Raw genomic sequence first — 19,935 nt, 5'->3', positions numbered from 1 at the left:
AAAATAATGGCTCTGTTGCATCTGGGAATATTGCTGTTTGAGGCAGCATTGCCAGGCTCCAGGATGGTGGTAGGATGGAAAGAGGAGAAATGTTGCACTTGAATCTTCTACCAAAGCCTGTGGTAGCTGTCAGACACTCACACTCATATAGCCTATGAAGTCTTTATTTCTGCAGGCAAAGAGCCAGTTATTGTTCTTAAATGTAACCAGTGTGCAAGGTTTAAACTACTTGAAATAACAAAAAACTGCAAAACACAGGCTCACTGAGACTCTGAGGGAAACTTGTAAATAGCCATCACCTCCTTCTCACCTCCCTTTAGATATCTGTGCCATACTGATTATATGTACTGCCAAGACTCAGAAGCACTTGAAGTTAGAAACTCTTAGGCAGAATTCTTGTTTTACTTATAAGACCTAGCAAAAGACCCTGATTTCATTTGGATTATACTGTAATGCAAATAACTCCATAACCATCATAGCAATTGCAGTCAGTAGTAATGCTCCAATTACTGTAGAGCTCTAAACAATCACTGTGAGTTTTTAGGAGACCTGGTACCATCAGTAATAATTTTTAAGATGTAGAGTTTTGAGTCTCAGCATATGGTAGTTAATGGAAAGCTTCCCAGCTATTTTCCTTAGGTCTGGTCAAGTCACCACGAAAAGAACCAGCAGAAGTGCTCTGCTCTTTACTCTTCAGAGTGAGTCTTTGGCCTTGCCTTTACTGCTGCATAGGCTGTCTTCATCAAGTTGAATTCTTCCCTGAGAAGACAGCACAGAAAGAGTGGGAAACAAATTCCTCTGGGTTTCAATTTTAACTTATTTGTACCTAGAAACAGGATTTGTGCAGCTCTTCTGTTTATAATCAGTTGCTGTGAGAGCTTGTGTGTGGCCTGACCACTTCCTGCCAGCAAACAGACCACAAACCCAAAACACAATGTCCTCCTAGATTTTCTAATATTCTCTTAACAACTATAACCTAAACTCTGAGGTGTTTAATGCTGGTAATGAAAAACAATTTCAAACAAATCTACAGTTTCCTCATTTATCTATTTTTCTGTTTGTACTCTTCTCATGTGTGTAGAAGAAGAGCTTTGTTGACAGAATGATTGGAAATGCTCCGAATGTGTACAAATGAGGTACAGTGTGGCACTCAAAAGGCTTAAACAAAATTCTTCAGTAGTTACACTGAGAACATTTAATCAAAACACTCAGTGATAGTGCTAAAGCAAAAGGAGAAAAGCATTGGTAATAATACCTCCAAGTCTGTCCAAATTCAGGAACAGACTTAGCTCTTTTACTGAGTGGTACCAAAGTGTGTAGCATATTCCATTCTTTTTCATGTCTTCTGTGTGAAGGATGTTTTGACCTCTCCTGGGTGAAACAAAACTCTGTTCTGGATGGTCCAGAATGGAAACCACTTAGATTTGGCATGCAGAAGTAACCTCAACCTGCTTTAGTGAGCTCAGCCTCAAACTTCTGCCGATGGTGAGATGAAACTTGCTGAAATTAAGCAGGAATCCTACGAGTTGTTGGGAAGGTAACCTAGCTTGATGAAACAAAAGAAACAAAGTTTAGCAGTAAAGAAAGCTAAATTCTAGAGAACCTGAATCATGGAAGTGTATGCAATTGGTTTCAGTGGGAGAAGAAGTCTCAAAATAGACTTAATTAACAATAATGATATTTTGGCAGACTCCTCCTAAGCCCCAGCAGAGCAGTCTATGTGATTATCACTGCAAAACCATCACAAATATCTGGCTGCTTTTGCTATGTTAAAGAAAAAGTCTATAGAAAGGTAATGGATTGAGTGAACTTTTTCTGCAGGAGAGGGGCCATGATTAAAGAGCAGAAAGCCATTGAGAATAAATGGGACTTCACAAAAGTCCATGGCAAAATTCCCACTGATTTCAGTAGACTGAGGCTTTACTTTGTGTCTGTGAAGGTGAGGAGATTTGCCTAATTCCCACTCTGTGCCAGTACATCAGCAAACTGGCATCTGGTCCAGCTTGCCCAGGCCTTTAGCTGAAAGCATCTGCTACCTTACAAACTGAATTCCCAAATCCCTCCTCTCCCAGATCTGATTGAAATTCTTGGTGTGTAACTCTTAAGCTTTAACTTGCAGCCTGGGGAAACAACAAAGCAGAAGAGAAAACAAAACTTGAATACTGGATTTGAAGTGAGCAAAGAGGGAAAAACTTTCAGGTACTCTGAAGATGTTTTGGGTTTCCTTTGTGCAGCAGCTTAAGTGTTTGTCACTCAGACTGTGAACCACAGGTGGAAAGAAAATTATTAATAGACTTCTTAATAATATAAACCCTTCCTAGGTTTAGGATCAAATGTTTTTAGGACCAGCTACTTAGGTATCTGGCAACCTGTTGTGTTCCCTAGAATGAACATGTTTTTGTTTCATTGAATAAGTAGAGATTAACAGTTTCAGCCTGGATAAAGTAGAACTTCTCACCATGCTGCCCTCAGCCCAGCTAATCCTGTGGGAATGAGTGCCAAAACATGCCAGACACATGCAGCAGTTACAGAAGAAAGGCCAGGAGTACCTCCCCTGGCTGTTTCCCAAATCCCAGGTTAGCCACAGTTCCTACTTCAGGCTCTGCATCACTCAGTGTCTGGCTCATCTTTTGCAGCAGTAATTTCAGTGGGCTGGATGCTGCTGCTCCTCTGCATTGCTAAGATGAAGTCTCATTTCTTTTCTGTTTCGTTGGCACAAGGGGATAATTGAAAGATAGTCTGATATTTTGGTTCTTTATAAATAGCACTCAGGATGAGTTGGAGAATTTTGTCTTTTGAATTATAATTATACTTATCTATGAGCTTTATTTTATTAACTACATTTTATTATCCTCCCAGTGCATTGTAACTGCACTAGCTGTGGAACTGCCAACTATATTATTCACTGGTTGATGTGTTTTTCTACAGGGTGATTAATTCAGGGAAAATGAGAGTTAGTCCAGTATTCCTAAGATTAGCACCTTTAAATTTCTCCTGGAATTCCTTTTACCTAATCATAACCTGCTGACCACTGTGTTCCATTATATTTTAACTGACTTTCAGGAATAATGCAATATTAATTAATATTTTGTCTAAAGCATTTGTGCATTTGATGGCATGACTTGTTTGCTGCTGGGTCATAGCAAAAAATAAGGAAGAGATCCCTGTGACAGCAGAGAATTCCTTATTGTACTACTCGGGGGAAAGCAAAAACCAAAGGGTTAAGAAATCAAAGAAATGTAGAGGCTGCTAATGAAGAAAATCACACAGGTGTTCTGGGGGCTCTAAGGGATTTAAGAGAAGGAAAGGTATTGGCATGGTGGCCTTTCAGACAGCATTGCCCTGCTCACAGTTAGGTCTGGACTGTGTGAAATGAGAACTCTCCATGACCCCCTCTAGCATAGGTTTGCTGCCCAGTCCAAGTTGTGCTAAACATGCTGAGACAGAAGTGAAGGAGAGAAAGAAGGAAAAGCAGACCAGTATTATTTTAAAAACGTTGTTAAAATGTTGTTAGAGACTGGATGTGGCACTCTGTGCCATGGTCTAGTAACTGCAACGGTAGTGGATCAAGGGTTGGACTTGATGATCTCTGAGATCCCTTCCAACCCAGCCAATTCTATGATTCTATGAACAGCAGTATTGTTACTCACCTTCTGAATTTCTACACATAACCTGCCCAAACTGCCACTGAAATTCTTTATCCTATTCATGTATCTTCCTGCAACATGCACGAGCAATTCATGATAGCTTTGGGACACTGAGAATCTCCTGAGCTGTTGAGTGTAGACCTGGATGTCACAACAAACAAATCGTGTGGCTGCCATGCAAGCAGTGGTGTTCATTTATTTTCAGCATTATTTTTTGACCTCTGTTGTCTGGAAGATTGCAATGAACTATGTCCTGACCTTGCTGCCCTTGGTTGAAGAGGAAGGGATTTTGGAGACTGATTCTTCAGCTGCAGACAAAACTGTTGAAATGCCTCAGAATATCCTTTCTAGTACTCACTGAATTAAAGGATATTCCACCCCCTGCCCAACTGGCCTCTGGCTGTGAGGAGGGAACAGTGGGGCAGATAACACTTCTCAGTGATGTCAGACATGTAGATTTGGGGGAATTTCCAGGATAGCACAAGGAAGTACAGCCCCAAGGACAGAAATGCTGCACTCTGAAGCCCTCTAACAGGGTTATCAGATGTGAACAGAGATGATGCCTGCAGCCAAGCTGCTCAGAAGCGTTGCCACAATTGGATGGCTTTACTCACTGCCATTAATGGATGTTCTCCCTCATGCCAGAGCCTGCAAGAGGCCAGGAAAGGAAGAGCAGACCTCAGTGATGGTACAAAGCCAGTCAGGACTTTATGAACCCCTTGTATACTGCAGTGGGCTCTGTGAAAGCAATCCTGTACTTTAGAAGAAAGAATTGATTAAATCTTGCTCATAGTGCTTTGAGACTTCATGAAAATACATATTGAGGAGGATAACATTATCATGACAGTCTTGATTACCACAATTATTCTCTTATATCTACCCAAGGACATTGAAAACTTCCTAGCAAATCCTGCTGGGCTGGTAAGGATTTGGGATCTGACATTTATATAGCAAAGCCCTTCTCTCAGCATTTAGACCTATGTGTATGCTCTCGTCATGGTGATACATCTTGCTTCTGGGTTCTAAAATGAGCAAGATCCTATTAGCAGTGGGAACTGAGTGTGATTGGCTAGAAAATTGGAGATGTTCCAGCTGTGCTAATAATACTTTTTGCTTGGAGACAATAACAATCCATTTCTGTTAATTTTCTGCCTGGCTCATCCAGTGTGCGATGTACGATGGTGTCCATGAGTGTTTTTATGAGTGCTTAATGCACACACTTAACTTGTGCAAAGCAGCTGTCAGAATTAAATGCCTAACAAATCAGATGGTTAATCAGCATGTGAATACGTAAGGAGCTGTGCCTGTGAACGAGGAGTGCTATTTTTAAACCCCTCGGGGGCTCTGCCACCAGATGGCCTTTTTTGAGCTATGAGTGTTCCTCAAACCAGTTTGGTTTAAGCATTATCCAATATCTAATAACTTTTAAGTACTTTTCTGAAATTGCTCATTCTGGCTTCTGGGGATGCTGCTGATTTGGGCATCTTCACCTTGCTAAATGGAGCCCTTGTTTCAGGCAGTTTAAGCCCTGTTGTCCTGGGAAAAAGCTGCAGGTGATTATGTGTGGCTGTTTTTGTACATATCATAGAATCATAGAATTAGCCGGGTTGGAAGGGACCTCAGAGATCATCTAGTCCAACCCTTGACCCACCGGAGCAGTTGCTAGACCATGGCACTGAGTGCCACATCCAGTCTTTTTTTAAATGTCTCCAGGGACGGAGAATCTCCCACCTCACCGGGCAGTCCATTCCAATGCCTGATCACCCTCTCCGTGAAGAAATTCTTTCTAATATCTAACCTAAACCTCCCCTGGCACAACTTAAGACTGTGTCCTCTTGTCTTGTTGAAGGTCGTCTGTGAAAAGAGTCCAGTTCCCACCTCGCTACAGCCTCCTTTCAGGGAGTTGTAGACAGCAATGAGGTCTCCCCTGAGCCTCCTCTTCTTCAGGCTGAACAGCTCCAGCTCTCTCAGCCTCTCCTCATAGGGCCTGTGCTCCAGTCCCTTCACCAGCCTGGTTGCCCTCCTTTGGACCTGTTCCAGGACCTCTACATCCTTCTTAAACTGAGGGGCCCAGAACTGGACACAGTACTCGAGGTGTGGCCTCACCAGCACTGAGTACAGGGGCAGAATCCCTTCCCTGGACCTGCTGGTGACGCTGTTTCTGATACAGGCCAGGATGCCATTGGCCTTCTTGGCCACCTGGGCAATATACCCATATTCTTTTAATTCCTATTCCACACTGCATGTGTTGTAACCAAGTCAACTGATATTTTAAGCAGGAATTAATCAAGACTAAGAAATTCCAAACCTGCAATTGTTTAAAGACAAAAAATCTAGTCATTTTAGGAGTTAAACACCCAGGTAAGAATGATGCTCCTAGGTACCTTTGTGGACCTGGACATGAAGCATCCAGTTAAATCATGGACACCAGTGTAAGTAAAGTCCTTCACATCCTTAGGAAATTCCTAAGTGGGATTTTGTCATATATAATTTAAACTTGATCAAACCATAGATAGAGTTTTACATGAAAGTTTTAAGTGCTCTAGGTGATAGCACATGTTAGGGGGTGTTTTTTCTGTCTCTTGATGTGCTAATTGTCCTCTTTTGCTAAATGTGCATGAAGTAGTTATGCTACAACACAGAGGGGTTTTGGCTCTTCAAAGTGAGTTCCTTAATCTCCAAAAACCACTGACCAAGAGCTCAGTTGTATTTTGTTCCACCTTGATGACAGCATTATCTGCTAACACTCATGGCTGCAGTGACTTCACTATTAATCGTGACACCATACAGCTCTAGCAAACTTCCCCTGCATTTCTGTCTCTTCTGAGCAAGACAATAATATTTACTTACACTAAAACAACCTTATCAAGAAGTTTGAATTTTTTTATGACCATTAATTAAGCTCAAAGAATAATTATCACCACAACTGGTAATTATTACCACTTCATGCCTGGCTAAACCTGCACAGAAAGAGGTGAAGAAACCAGTTGGATATGTATGTGAAAAAATGTGCAATGAGGAGAAGATGATACAGAAATGTTAAAATAAACAGAAACTTCTTTTCTTCATTTGATCAAGGACTATAGAGACTCATGTTGCATCTGTTAAATACTCAAAATAACCACAGCATCTTATTGGTTATTTCTCTCTGCATTGAAATAACTATTGGAGCAGAACTTCAGCATCTCATGTTAATATCATTAGCACTCCTAATTCTGGGGTAGTGAAGAATTCTTTACCCTCCTTTCTGTGTTTTTCTTTCTTTCCCCTTCTCCCCCTGTGACCAGGAATGCCATTTTTGTTGCATGTGGTTTTAGTGCTCACTCTTTGCATTTGGTTGCCAGTCCCGACCGTTCGGACTTTTAGGACCCCAGTCAGAGATAGGGGAAAATGGCCACTTCGGGCTGAAAACTGAACCAAAGAGTGACCACTGAAAACTTTGCCTGGCCCTAACCCTCCCATGGAACCCTACCCACAGCACCACCAACAATCGGCCTACGGGTTTGCGTTTTACCACAAACCTTGAATCTCCCAGCCCGAAGCGGCAGTTTCCCCGGATCGCTTTTATTCCCCCTGAACATTGTATTGGTTTTGTGAAGATCCTGGAGAGAGGGAATAGTTCAGGTTTAGGCTTTGGAGGACAGACAGGTGTCAGACCTGCAAAACACAAGCTAAACAGTGACAATGGAGTGGAAAGGAGAAGGAGGAGGAGAAGGAGAAGGAGGAGGAGAAGGAGGAGGAGGAGGAGAAGAAGAAGGAGGAGGAGAAGAAGAAGGAGGAGGAGGAGGTGGAGAAGAAGCAGACAGAGAAGGAGGAGGAGGAGGAGGAGGAGGAGGAGGAGGAGGAGGAGGAGGAGGAGGAGGAGGAGGAGGAGGAGGAGGAGGAGGAGGAGGAGGAGGAGGAGGAGGAGGAGGACGAGGACGAGGACGAGGAGGAGGAGGACGAGGAGGAGGAGGACGAGGGCGAGGACAAGGGCAAGGACAAGGACAAGGACAAGGACAAGGACAAGGACAAGGACAAGGGGGGCTCCCTGTCCCCCAGCAGATACTTCAGGGTGGTGACTCTGCCACAGCTTTGGTTCTACTTGGTTTTTTTGCTCCCTCACTTCACGGATTCCCAGAGGGATTGGGGATTTTTCACCCCCTCCCTCAGCTCAAGAAGTCGGGTGGTGTGGGGATGGCTCATGTCCTGGCTGGCATGGCAGGGAGGTCACCCTGTGGGACAGGATGGAGAGGTAGACCTGGTCCTGTCCCCCATCAGGTCCCCGTGTCCCCAGGGGTGGCTGTGTCCCATGGGGGGACCCCATCAGGGGTGGCAGGGGACAGCTCAGGGGTTGCTGCTTGCTCCTGCCCAGCCTGGGGGTGGTGGTGGGGGATGTCCCACGCTGGGACACGCGTGTCCCCGTGAGGAACGGGGTCTCCACACAGCCCTGCCGAGCCGTGTCACCTCCGTGGCTCTTGCTGTCACCGATGTCCCCGGAGTGGTGGCAGTGCCACCTGCCTGTTCCTCCTGAGCATCACCAACCCCGCGGGGCGGGATGGGGACAAGGACAGCACCCAGCTCCCCGGGAAGTGCCACCACCACCTCTGCCTGTCCCCGTACCCATCTCGGGGAGGGGGGGGAGCTGACACCCCCTGCCCCGGGGGTCCCTGTGTCCCCCCCCTCACCCCAGGGTGCAAACCTCTCCCTGTGCAGGCTGTAGGAAGCAGGGCTGGAGGGCACTGGGGTGATTGCACAAGGACCTGGGGGGGCTGCCAAGTTTCTGACTGCTCATCTTCAGCTGCTCCAGCATTGGGGGGGTGGAAGGGTGAGGTTGAGCCCTGTGGAGGGGTGCTGAGCCCTTGGAAAACTCAGCACATCCCATCCCATCCCAGCTGTGTGCCTGGGGCTGCCTGGTCAACCCCGAGGGGATTTTTAAATAAAGATCCTGGGGCAGCTGAGGAGGAGTCGTGTTTCCCCCCCCTGCCATGGGGGCCAGCATCCCAGTCCCAATAATTCCAGTCCCAGTAACACCAGCAGCCCAGTCCCAATAATTCCAGTCCTAACAACACCAGCAGCCCAGTCCCAATAATTCCAGTCTCAATAACACCAGCAGCTCAGTCCCAATAATTCCAGTCCTCACAGCACCAGCATCCCAGTCCCAATAATCCCAGACCTAATAGCACCAAAATATCCCCTTCCAGTAATCCCAGACCCAATAACAGCACCCTAGTCCAAGTAATCCCAGTCCTCCAAATCCCAGTCCTAATACCAACATCTCAGTCCCCAAAATCCCAGTCCTCATAATCCTGGTCCTAATAACACCAGCACCCCAGTCCAAATAATCCCAGTCCTAATACCAGCAGCACAGTCCCAATAAACCCAGTCCTAATAACACCATCCCAGTCCAAACAATCCCAGTCCTCATAATCCCATCCCTAATAACACCAGCATCCCATTCCAATGATCCCAATCCTAAAACCAGCATCCCAACCCCAATGATCCCAGTCCTGGGGCTTCAGCCAGTGGCCAGGACACGAGCTGTGTCCAGGAATAGCTCCAAGACCTGATTCTTCCCTTTATCCTTTATTCAGCTCTGCAGGGCAGGAGAGGACAGAGACATTTTTCCAGAACAGGGACATTTTTCCAGCCTCTGGCAGGAAGAGGGAGCAGCACAGGTTGGTCCCGTGCCCTGAGGTGCATCCAGTGAGCCCCCAGCCCCCAAAAATTCCCCTTCATGCTGCTCAGAGCCCCAAAATGCAATTTTTTTTTTCTTTTTACAGCAAAGAAGGTGGGATGTGCAGCAGGGAGCAAAGAATAGGAACAGAGAGTTTGGTCCTTTTAAGTGTCATGGGTTTGGGTTTTTGGGTTGGTTTCTTTTTTTGGTGGTTTTTTTTTTTTTTACTTTGGCAAAGCTGAGAAGACTTTAAGTGACAAACCAGCTGTCCCAAGCAGCCACCCACCCACACCCTCCAACCCCCCCCCAGCACCACCATTGCATCAGAGACATAAAGCTGGACACCCCCCACCCCAAAAGACCCCCTAAACCCCCCCACTCATCATCGTACCCCCCCCCCCCTCAAATTTGGGGAGGGTGAGGGGGTGCAGAGGTGTTGGTGATGCTCCCGAGGGGGTTGAGGCAACGCTGTGTCCATCAGGGATGCTGCAAGGGAAAGTTGGCACTGTCAGGGGGATTTTAGGGTGGGTGGGGGGTCTCTTCTCACCCTCCCAACCCCCCCTCTGCACTCACCCTGCCAGGCTAAGCCCAATAGATGGGGAGGATGCTGCAGAGGATGCTGGCGGTGGTCCCCAGGAGGGAGGGGTCAGCCAGGGGCAGGCTCAGCCTCTGCTCAGCCTGCACGGGGACAGCAAGGGACAGGAGGGGTGGGTGCTGCACCCCACTTCTTCATCGAGGGGGGGAGGGCACTCCCCAGCCTGTCCCAAAGCCTCACCTGCCGGCGCTGGAAGGTTTGGGTGACAGTGTCCAGTCCTGGGATGTTGTCCTTGTCCACGCGGGTGACGTAGCAGGAGTGGTGGAGTCGGGATCTGTAGGTGACCAGCAGCTGATGGCAGAGAGAAATGGATCAGCTGGGTCCCACAGAACCCCACAGAATCACCAAATCACAGAACCAGAGAATCCCAGAGTCACAGAATCATATAATCACAGAATCATAAAGTCCCAGAAACCCAGAATCATAAAGTCCCAGAATCATAAAGTCCCAGAATCATAAAGTCCCAGAATCTCTGAGATTCAGAGTCACAGAATCATAAAATCACAGAAGTCCAGAATCCCAGAGTCACAAAATCCCAAAGTCACAGAATATCACAGAATCACAAAATCCCAGAATCATTTGGGATGGAAAGCACCTCTGGGATCATCCAACCCAACCCTTGATCCACTCCCCCCGTGGTTCCCTGCCCATGGCACTCAGTGCCACATTCCGTCCCTTCTTCAAAGCCTCCAGGGATGGAGAATCCCCCCCTCCCTGGACACCCCATCCCAGTGTCTGATCACCCTCTCTGGGAAGGATTTTTTCCCAATCTCCACCCTACTCTTCCCTGGCAGAGTTTATCCCATTCCCCCTTGTCTGACTGATAGAGCCCAACCCGCCCCTGGCTCCAACCTCCTTTCAGGGAGTTGGAGAGAGTGATGAGGTCTCCCCTGAGCCTCTTCCCCACAGGATTTTTCCTGGAATCCTTTCCCATCCCTTCTGCTCCTCTCACCCATTCCCTGTCCCCCTTTTTCCCCAACTTTACTCACATTTTTGTAGTCATAGATGACCGTGGCCGGGTCCCCATCCCCAGCATCCAGGTAGAAAGTGGCCACATCCTCTTCCCAAGCCAACCCCCTCTGCATCCCCACCCGCAGCACCTGGGGAGGAGTTTTTTGGGATGGGAGGGGATCCCCAACACCTTCAGCAACCCCTGCCCGGGGTGACAGCGGTGATGGGAGAAGTTTGGGGTCCCCAACTTACGGTGTCAGCCTGCTGCTGGCCAACCCACAGCCACATCAGCAGGATGCCGGCGACAATCACCACCAGGAGGACCACGACCACCAGGGTGATCAGGAGACACCGGAGGTGGCCGCAGCTCAGGAGCTTGCGGGGCAGCCAGCAGAGGAGGCGGGGCAGGAAGCAGAAAGCTCTCTTGAGGCAGCTCCCGCAACTCCCGCAACTCCCGCAGCCCTTGCAGCCGGGACACTTGAGGCAGCGGGGGAGGTGACATTTGGAGCAGCATATGGCACAGGGCCAACAGCATTTGCAGCACCCCTTCTCCTGGTCCTGCGGGAATGGGAAAAGCGGGATCAGGGAGGGAGGAGATGGGAGATGAAGGATGCGGGAGGATGGGTTCGCCCCCTTCATCCCGCTCTCCCTGAGCTCCGGGGGTGCGGGATCCCGGTGGGATTTAGTCCAGCACACGTGCACCAGTGCCAAACTGGGATCAAGGAGGGAGGAGATGGGAGATGAAGGATGCAGGGGATGGGTTCGCCCCCCTCATCCCACCCTGAGCTCCGGGGGTGCGGGATCCCGGTGGGATTTAGTCCAGCACACGTGCACCAGTGCCAAACTGGGATCAAGGAGGGAGGAGATGGGAGATGAAGGATGCAGGGAATGGGTTCGCCCCCCTCAGCCCGCCCTCCCTGAGCTTCGAGGGTGCGGGATCCCGATGGGTTTTGCTCCAGTGCCAAACTGGGATCAGGGAAGGAGGAGACGGGAGATGAAGGATGCGGGGGGATGGGTTCACCCCCCATTTCCCCCTCCCTGAGCTCCGGGGGGTGCAGGATCCCGATGGTTTTGCTCCAGTGCCAAACTGGGATCAGGGAGGGAGGAGATGAAGGATGCGGGGGGATGGGTTCACCCCCCATCTCCCCCTCCCTGAGTTCGGGAGGGTGCGGGATCCCGCTTGGGTGCCAAACTGGGCTGGACTGGGTACGGAGCATCTCTGGTGGGCACAGGGACCCCCATGTCACCCCTCTTTGGGGACTCACCGGCTTCTCTTCAATCACCACCTGCTTCATGCTGCTCTCCATGGCTGCCTCCTCCTCCTCCCAGTGCGGGCAGCCCCGGAGCAACTGGGACTGCGGTTTTTTATACTGGGATGGTGGGTAGGGAGGGCAGAGGGGTGGATGCGGGGGTGCGGTGGGGCTGGGGGGATGCAATCCACTTCACCTCTGTTTGCTGCAGCTCCCCTTGGGAACCCCGCTGGTGAAGAGGCTCTGAGGACACTTGTCCCCAAGCTCACGAGGGTCACTCGGCCGCTCAGGAGGGAGGTGTCGGGGCCAAAGCAAACCCTGGAGCACCCTGGAGCTCTCTCTTCTCCAGGGTGGAGCATCCGGCCACAGCTGTGGGCAAGGCGAGACCTGGCTCTGTGTCCCTGTCCCCGGGCCAGCTGGGGCACCTGGAACCGCTGCGAAGGGGACATTAAAAGCTTTCCCACAGCCCGCCAGGACAGGGTGGCAGCGGGGTCACCACAGGGGGGGACACACACATATCCTGGGACCACGGCCAGGGCTGGGTTCTATGCGGTCTAGAGGATTATGGGGGGCTCGGAGGGGATGGTATGATGGGGATGGGGCTTTGGGGGGGGGTGTCAGGGGTGAGTTTGCTCATGAGGAGGGGGGGGTGACAGGGGGTGGCACCTCGGGTGGTGCAATCAGCAGAACAGGACATGAGCCTCTCTCAGAGTTTGGCTCAGGGGGGGACCTCACAGTCACCCCTGGGTGCCCCCCTTGGCCTCCTGGGACCCCAGACTCTCTTTTTTTTCTTTTTTTTTTTTTCTTTTTTTGTTTTGGGGGGGGTGAGGGTGTGCACCCCCCGTCACAGCTGCCTCTTGTCCCACACCGTTGAGGAGCACGGGACACTTGGGAGCAGCTCCAAGGTGTTTGTTCCCCCACTCAGGAGTGGCCGTGGGGAGCCCTTGTCCCTTCCCTGGGCTCTCAGCACCCCCCTGACCCCAGGGCCTTGCTTGGGTGACACGGGCTCAGGGCCAGAGCAGGATTTTTTCTGGGGGGGAGCAGAGCTGCCAGCCCTATGTCCACACTCAGCCATGTGCAGATTCCCAGCAGAGCCCCCAGACCCCCCCGGCTGCCCCCAATCCCCAGTTAATGCCCCAATTGTGCTCCTGGGGGGTGGGCAGGGTCCCCCTGGGGTCTTTTTTTTTTCCTCTCTATCCCTGCTGATCCCCTGAGCCTGGAGGTGCCCCCCGAGGATGCTCCCAACTGCTTTGGGGTGAAGGAGCAGGGTCTGGGGTGGTAAATGGGGGTTTGGGGGTGCTGGAGTGAGGGGATTGTGGGGATGTGGCACAGCCCCTCTGCCCCCCTCTGCACCTGGAGTCACTGGGTGACCATGGGCTGGAGGGGCTGCTGCCACCTTGCTCACCCCCTCAGGGTGGCACAGAGGGGACAGTGGCCACGGAGCAGGGTGGGCAGTGTGGCCAAGTGCCACCTCCTCCCTGCTCCTCACCCAGGGTGGGATGGAGCAACTCCAACATCCCTGGGACAACCTTGTCCCCCCTGTTTGGCCAGTGTGATGGGGACAAGGACAGGAGCAGCACAGGGAAGAGGGACCCGGGCCTTGGGTGGCACACAGAGAGATGACTCCTGAAGCAACTCCCGAAGCAAATCCCACTTTATTATTATTTATTATTAGTGATGATGATTGCAAGTGCTGTGGGAGCGCCGCGGTGCTGAGCCTCTGAGGACAGAGCACCCCCTTGGGGACACGCAGGGGACAGGGACAGGGAGGAGGAGGAGAGATCCCTGGGGAGCATGGGGACGGTGCCATCCCCACGTCACCATCCTGTCCCCCTGGGGGGGGTCACTATGCCCAGTAGACAGGGACAGAGCTGCAGAGGATGTTGACGGTGGTGCCCAGGATGGAGCGGTCGGCCAAGGCCACCACATTGTCCCCAACCTCCTTCATCTCAGCCTGCAGGAGAGAGAACGGGGTGGGCTACCAGCCTTGGCTACTGGTAGCCATCCCTCTGGCAGAACCACAGAACCATTCAGGTTGGAGAAGACCCCTGAGCTCCTCCAGTCCCACCATCCACCCAACACACCCACTCCCACTAAACCGTGTCCCACAGTGCCACAGCTACACTTTTTTTATTTTTTTCTTTTTTTTTCCACAAGCCCTATCCTTCCCCGTGGTGGCCCAGGAGGTGACCAAAGGGGTGACCAACCCTCACCTGCCTGTGCTGGAAGGTTTGGGTGACAGCATCCAGCCCGGGGATGTTGTCCTTGTCCATGCGGGTGATGTAGCAGGCACGGTGACTCCAGGACCTGTAGCTGACCAGCAGCTGGGTACAAACAGACCCACCCGGGGGGTCAGCTCAGCCCTGTCCCCACTGCTGTCACCCCCCCACGTCCCCTGGGCTGTCCCCAGACCTTGCTGTAGTCATAAACCACCACGGCAGAGGCGTTGAGCCCATCCTGCACGGCGAAGGTCCCGGTCCTTTCCTTCTTGCTCATGGAGAGGTGCTGGGGGGGTGTCCCCTCTCCATCCAAACCCTGGATGGTCATCCTCAAAACCTGCCAGGTGAAGAGGAAAGGAGGGTTGCGGGGATTTTGGGGCTCTAAGCCCCACGGGTGGTGTCCCCGTGCTGTCCCCGTCCCCCCTCCTCACCGTCTCGGCGTGGGTCTCGGTGATGTGCAGCCCCAGGAGGAGGAAGGTGACAATGACAACCGTGAGGACCAGCACCACCAGCACCACCACCAGCAAGGACTTCAGCTGGGGGGGGCTGTAGGGCGGGCGGGAGGAGGCTGTGTAACTCTGTGGGGAGGAGACACACAAAGGACAAACCCGGCTGAGCCTGGGGACAGGGACACGACAGCCCCAGGCTGGGTCCCCAAGCTGGGTGAGGAGTTTGGGGGGGGGAGGTCCTTACCGGAGGTGCCTCCTCCATCAATGCCTCCTTGGAGCTCTCGTCCATCTCGCCTCCTGTCCCTTTGCCAGCCCGACCCGGGGAGGGATTTATAGGATCCGCAGGAAAGGGAAGAAGAGGGGGTTGGGGCCACCCTGGAGGCCAAGTGCCACTTGTGCTCTGTTTGCCGAGCCAAGGAGAGGGTGTGAGATCCCCCCCAGAGGGTGTGAACCCCCCCCCCCAAAGAGTGTGAACCCCCCCAGAGGGTGTGAAACCTCCGAGGGCTCTTTCCCGGCATTTGGGAAGGCGGGGGGGAGCAAAGTAAACAGTGGGCAGGCAGAGTGTTCCCAGCCTGAGGACTCAGCACCCTCAGAGCATCTCCCGGAGGATGGGGGGGGGGTGGATACTGCACCCCTGGTCCCTGCAGCCCTGTGCCCAGGCAGCTGCAAACCCCCCCTTTGCCCCCCCTCCAGGAGCTGGCTGGGCTCTTTGTGTGCCCTGAGCGCCGTGCCTGGGACGGGACGGACGGGACAGAGGGGACAGATGGATGCGCGGTGCCTCCCCCATCCCCCTCTCTCCCCTGCAGCGTGAGCAGAGCACAGGGTGGGGGGGTGGTGGCATCGTCCCGGTGGGTTCCCTCCTATCCCCCACCCTGCTGCACCCCTGGAGTCCCCCAGCTCCCCCCTGGCAGCCTCGGGTTTGCGGGACACATGCGACAGGGATGCTGGGGCTGTCATTCAGCCGCATCCCTCTCCCCCATCCATCCCTCCCTCCCTCTCTCTCTCTCTCCCATCCTTCCCTCCCTCTTTCCCATCCCTCCCTCTTTCCCATCCCTCCCTCCCTTCCCGCAGCACAGGACCACGATGCTCTGCAGCGCAGCGCCTCGGGTGCCAGCAGCTTTCAGCGTTTTATACTGAAATCTCCCGGGGAAAAAAGAAAAAAAAGTCGCGGCTGCAACTCCTGGGAACGACAGGAGAGGGATCAGCTGCGGGAAGGAGAGAGGGAAAAAAAAAAAAAAAGAAAAAAAATATTAAAAAGAGCAGGGCTAGGCCTGGGCGATGGAGCCGCGGAGAGGGAGGAGGATGCTGAGGGGTCAGCTCGCTGCTCTCCTCCTCTTCCTCGCCTCGGCCTGGTTCTGGGTCCCGGTAGAAGCTCGGAGACCCCCCAGGCCCCCTCCTTGCCCTCCGAGCTGCTCCTGCACCCGGGACACAGCTTTCTGCGTGGATTCCAAGGCCGTGCCCAAGAACCTGCCCCCCGAAATCATCTCCCTGTGAGTATGGGGACAGGGATGGGGACAGGGAGCAGGGCACTGTCACCCGGAGGGCTGGGCTGGCTGGGGAGGGGTTGGGGATGACAAGGACAGCCTGTTGGGGTTGGGGTTTTTTTTTTGTGCAAACGTGTGGGGTGTGGGTGTCTCTTGGGGACAGGAGAGGGTTGGGGACATCGCAGGGCTGGTTGCTGGAGACACCCCAGGGCTGGGCCCCGTGTCCTGCAGTGGTGGCAGGTCCCCGTGTCCTGCAGTGGTGGCAGGTCCTGCATCCATCCACCAGTGCCATCTGGAGCCCATCCCCACCTCCCTCCCCATCTGCTGTGACCTTGGGGACCAGAGCCCGGAGGGGACACGGCTGCTGGGTCCCCATTCCCCATCTCTGGGGACACAGGGGGGGGGGGATGACTCCAGAGCCTTCCAGGGAAAGTGTGAACGCTTGCACACGCGTGTGTGCACACGTGTGTGGTGCTGAGGGGCCGGGGGGTGTCCCCTCCCTGCTGTCCCCTCCCTGAAGCTCGGTGTCCCCCACAGGACGATGGTGAACGCGGCTTTCACCGAGATCCGGGAGGCTGCCTTCGCACACATCCCCTCCCTCCAGTTCCTGTAGGTCCTCCTGATGTCCCCTCCCCCTTGTCCCTCCCCCCCCCTGTGTCCCACCAGGGTGCTGATTCCTTCCCCCCCATTTCCTCTTTTTGCAGCCTCCTCAATTCCAACAAGTTCACCCTGATTGGGGACAACGCCTTCGCTGGGCTGTCACACCTCCAGTACCTGTGCGTGGGGACAGGGACCTGGGGACAGGGACCTGGGGACAGGGACCTGGGGACAGGGAGGGGGTGGGGGTACCCCCAGGGAATGGTCCCCTCAAGATGGGCGTGCCACCCTCTCCTCTTGCCCCAGGTTCATCGAGAACAATGACATCCAAGCTCTCTCCAAGGGCACTTTCCGTGGGCTCAAGTCCCTGACCCACCTGTGAGTACCCTCGGGGGAGTGGGGGGGTTTGTCCCCTGTGGTCCCCAAGGAGCACTCGTGGCCCTTCGTGTGTCACCTCCGTGTCCCCTCTTCATCCCCCAGGTCCTTGGCCAACAACAACCTGCAGACACTGCCCCGGGACCTCTTCAAGCCACTGGACATCCTGAGTGACCTGTAAGGCTGGGGTGGCATTGGGGACCCTCTGGGGTGAGGGTGACAATGCTGGGGGGGGTGTGACTGAGTGTTTTCCTTGGGACAGGGACCTCCGGGGCAACACCCTGTCCTGTGACTGCAAGATCAAGTGGTTGGTGGAGTGGTTGGAAAACACCAACACCACAGTCCCTGCCACCTTCTGCAGCAGCCCCGGGCACTTTGAGGGACAAAGGATCCGGGATTTGGCACTTGGGGACTTCCAGTGCATCACCACGGGTGAGGGACCACAGGCACCCATCACCCCCACGCCCAGGGGGGGGCTGGGATCCTCACCTTCACCTCTTTTTTTTTTTTTTTCCCCTTTTTCCTTTCCTTTCCTCTCCTTTCCTTTCCTTCTTTTCTTTTTTTTTGTCCCAGATTTCGTGGTCCACCAGGTGCTGCCCTTCCAGGCTGTCTCAGCAGAACCTTTTACCTATGCCAGTGACCTCTACGTGGCCCTGGCCCAGCCTGGTGCCAGCAGCTGTGCCATCCTCAAGTGGGACTACGTGGAACGCAAGCTCAGGGACTTCGACCACATCCCTGGTAAAGAATTTTTGGGGTGGGGAGGGTCCCCTCCTGGCTGTCACCCAAGGGTTTGGGTGATTGGAGATGACAACATCACCCACGTCACGTCTGTGCCCACTGCTGGGCCCCTCAGCTCAGGAAGGAGCTTGAGGTGCTGGAGCAGGTGCAGAGAAGAGCAAGGAGGCTGTGAAGGGATCCAGCAGAATTGCTGTGAGGAAGGGCTGAGGGAGCTGGGGGTGTTGAGGCTGGAGAAGAGGAGGCTCAGGGGAGACCTCATCACTCTCTGCAACTCCCTGAAAGGAGGTTGGAGCCAGGGGGGGGTTGGGCTCTTTTCCCAGGCAACTCTCAGCAAGACAAGAGGGCAGGGTCTCAAGTTGTGCCAGGGGAGGTTTAGGTTGGAGATGAGAAAGAATTTCTTTCTGGAGAGGGTGATCAGGCATTGGAATGGGCTGCCCAGGGAAGGAGTGGATTCTCCGTGTCTGGAGATCTTTCCAAAGAGCCTGGATGTGGCACTGAGTGCCATGGGCTGGGAACCACGGGGGGAGTGGATCAAGGGTTGGACTTGATGAGCTCTGAGGTCCCTTCCAACCCAAATGATTCTGGGATTTTGTGATTCTGGGATTGTGGGGCTGTGTGAGTCTGTGATTCTGGGATTGTCTGGTTCTCTGATTTTGTGATTCTCTGAGTCTGTGCTTATCTGATTGTCTGATGTGGTGATTCTGTGATTTGGTGATTCTCGGACTGTCTGATTTTGTGATTCTTGGATTCTGTGATTCTCTGATGCTGTGATTTGGTGTTTCTCTCATTCTCTGTTTTCCTAATTCTCTAATTTTGTGCTTCTCTGATTGTCTGATTTTCTGGAATTCTCTGATTCTCTGATTTTGTGTTTCTCTGATTTGGTGATTTTGTGATTCTGGGTTTCTCTGCTTTTTTTATTCTCTGATTTTGTGATTCTCCAACTCTGTATTTCTCTGATTCTCAGATTTTTTGATTCTCTGATTCTCTCATTCTCTGATTCTGGGATTCTCTGATTTTTTTATTCTGTTTCTCTGCTTTTTGAATTCTCTGCCCTGCTCTTTCTCTGTCCCTGTTCCCCCAGCTCACTCTGCAGTGCACTGCAAGCCCATCGTGGCTCAGGACCAGCTCTACGTGGTGGTTGCCCAGCTTTTTGGGGGCTCCTACATCTACCGCTGGGACACGGCCGTGGACAAATTCATCAAGATCCAGGACATCGACAGCCAGAAAACCCGCAAGCCCAACGACATCGAGGCCTTCCAGATCGAGGGCCACTGGTATTTTGTCATTGCTGACAGCTCCAAGGCTGGTTCCACCAGTCTCTACCACCTCAACCAGAATGGTTTTTACTCCCACCAAGCCCTCCACGCCTGGCACCGCGACACCGACGTGGAATACGTGGAAAACGAGGGGAAACCCCGGCTGATCATCTCCAGCAGCTCCCAAGCTCCCGTCATCTACCAGTGGAATAAGAGCCAGAAGCAATTTGCCCTCCAAGGGGAGGTGGGGGAGATGCTGGACGTGCAGATGGTGAAGCATTTCCAGGTGAAAAAGGAACATTTCCTCTGCCTCAGCCGCTACATCGGAGATTCCAAGGTGGTGAGGTGGGAAGGGCAGCGGTTCCTGGAGCTCCAAACCCTCCCATCCCGGGGTTCCATGGTGATGCAGCCCTTCCTGGTGGGACAAAAGCAGTACCTGGCCTTGGGCAGTGATTTCTCCTTCACCCACCTCTACCTGTGGGAAGAGGAGAAGCAGAAATTCCTCAAGTTTCAGGAGCTTTCCGTCCAAGCCCCTCGGGCGTTCCGGTTCGTTCCCGCTTCCGACGTCCAACTCCTCCTGGCTCCCAGTTTCAAGGCCAACACTTTGGTCTACAGGCACGTGGTGGTGGATCTCAGCCTCTAGCCAGGACACAGAGACACCCCCCCTGCATGCAGCCCCCCCCCCCCCTTCCTCACCCACCCCCTCACCCAACCCCAC

At 52.8% G+C, this 19,935-nt stretch overlaps 3 protein-coding genes across 3 annotated transcripts; 1 reads left to right on the top strand and 2 right to left on the bottom strand.

The window, feature by feature from the left end:
* Nucleotides 1-9,680: 9,680 nt before the first annotated feature.
* LOC115599548 (pulmonary surfactant-associated protein C-like) lies at nucleotides 9,681-12,207 on the bottom strand. The gene is made up of 6 exons (XM_030464074.1): nucleotides 12,115-12,207; nucleotides 11,102-11,407; nucleotides 10,888-10,998; nucleotides 10,079-10,189; nucleotides 9,877-9,981; nucleotides 9,681-9,789 (listed from the first exon to the last, which is right to left on the bottom strand). The coding sequence occupies exons 1-5, from the start codon at nucleotides 12,154-12,156 to the stop codon at nucleotides 9,886-9,888; spliced, it is 666 nt and encodes a 221-aa protein (XP_030319934.1). The 5' UTR covers nucleotides 12,157-12,207; the 3' UTR covers nucleotides 9,681-9,789; nucleotides 9,877-9,885.
* Nucleotides 12,208-13,747: 1,540 nt separating this feature from the next.
* On the bottom strand, nucleotides 13,748-15,056 carry LOC115599527 (pulmonary surfactant-associated protein C-like). Its single transcript, XM_030463932.1, has 5 exons — nucleotides 15,012-15,056; nucleotides 14,750-14,896; nucleotides 14,512-14,655; nucleotides 14,313-14,423; nucleotides 13,748-14,053 (listed from the first exon to the last, which is right to left on the bottom strand). The coding sequence occupies exons 1-5, from the start codon at nucleotides 15,054-15,056 to the stop codon at nucleotides 13,946-13,948; spliced, it is 555 nt and encodes a 184-aa protein (XP_030319792.1). The 3' UTR covers nucleotides 13,748-13,945.
* Nucleotides 15,057-16,045: 989 nt separating this feature from the next.
* On the top strand, nucleotides 16,046-19,860 carry LOC103526347 (leucine-rich repeat LGI family member 3). The gene is made up of 8 exons (XM_008491399.1): nucleotides 16,046-16,257; nucleotides 16,789-16,860; nucleotides 16,956-17,027; nucleotides 17,155-17,226; nucleotides 17,329-17,400; nucleotides 17,486-17,655; nucleotides 17,797-17,961; nucleotides 19,043-19,860. Exons 1-8 carry the CDS (start codon nucleotides 16,046-16,048, stop codon nucleotides 19,858-19,860), a joined length of 1,653 nt encoding a protein of 550 aa, XP_008489621.1.
* Nucleotides 19,861-19,935: the final 75 nt, after the last annotated feature.

The sequence above is a fragment of the Calypte anna genome, chromosome 22 (assembly GCF_003957555.1).
Source record: "Calypte anna isolate BGI_N300 chromosome 22, bCalAnn1_v1.p, whole genome shotgun sequence".
Lineage (NCBI taxonomy): Eukaryota > Metazoa > Chordata > Aves > Apodiformes > Trochilidae > Calypte > Calypte anna.
This window is presented reverse-complemented; position numbering and strand designations above follow the sequence as displayed.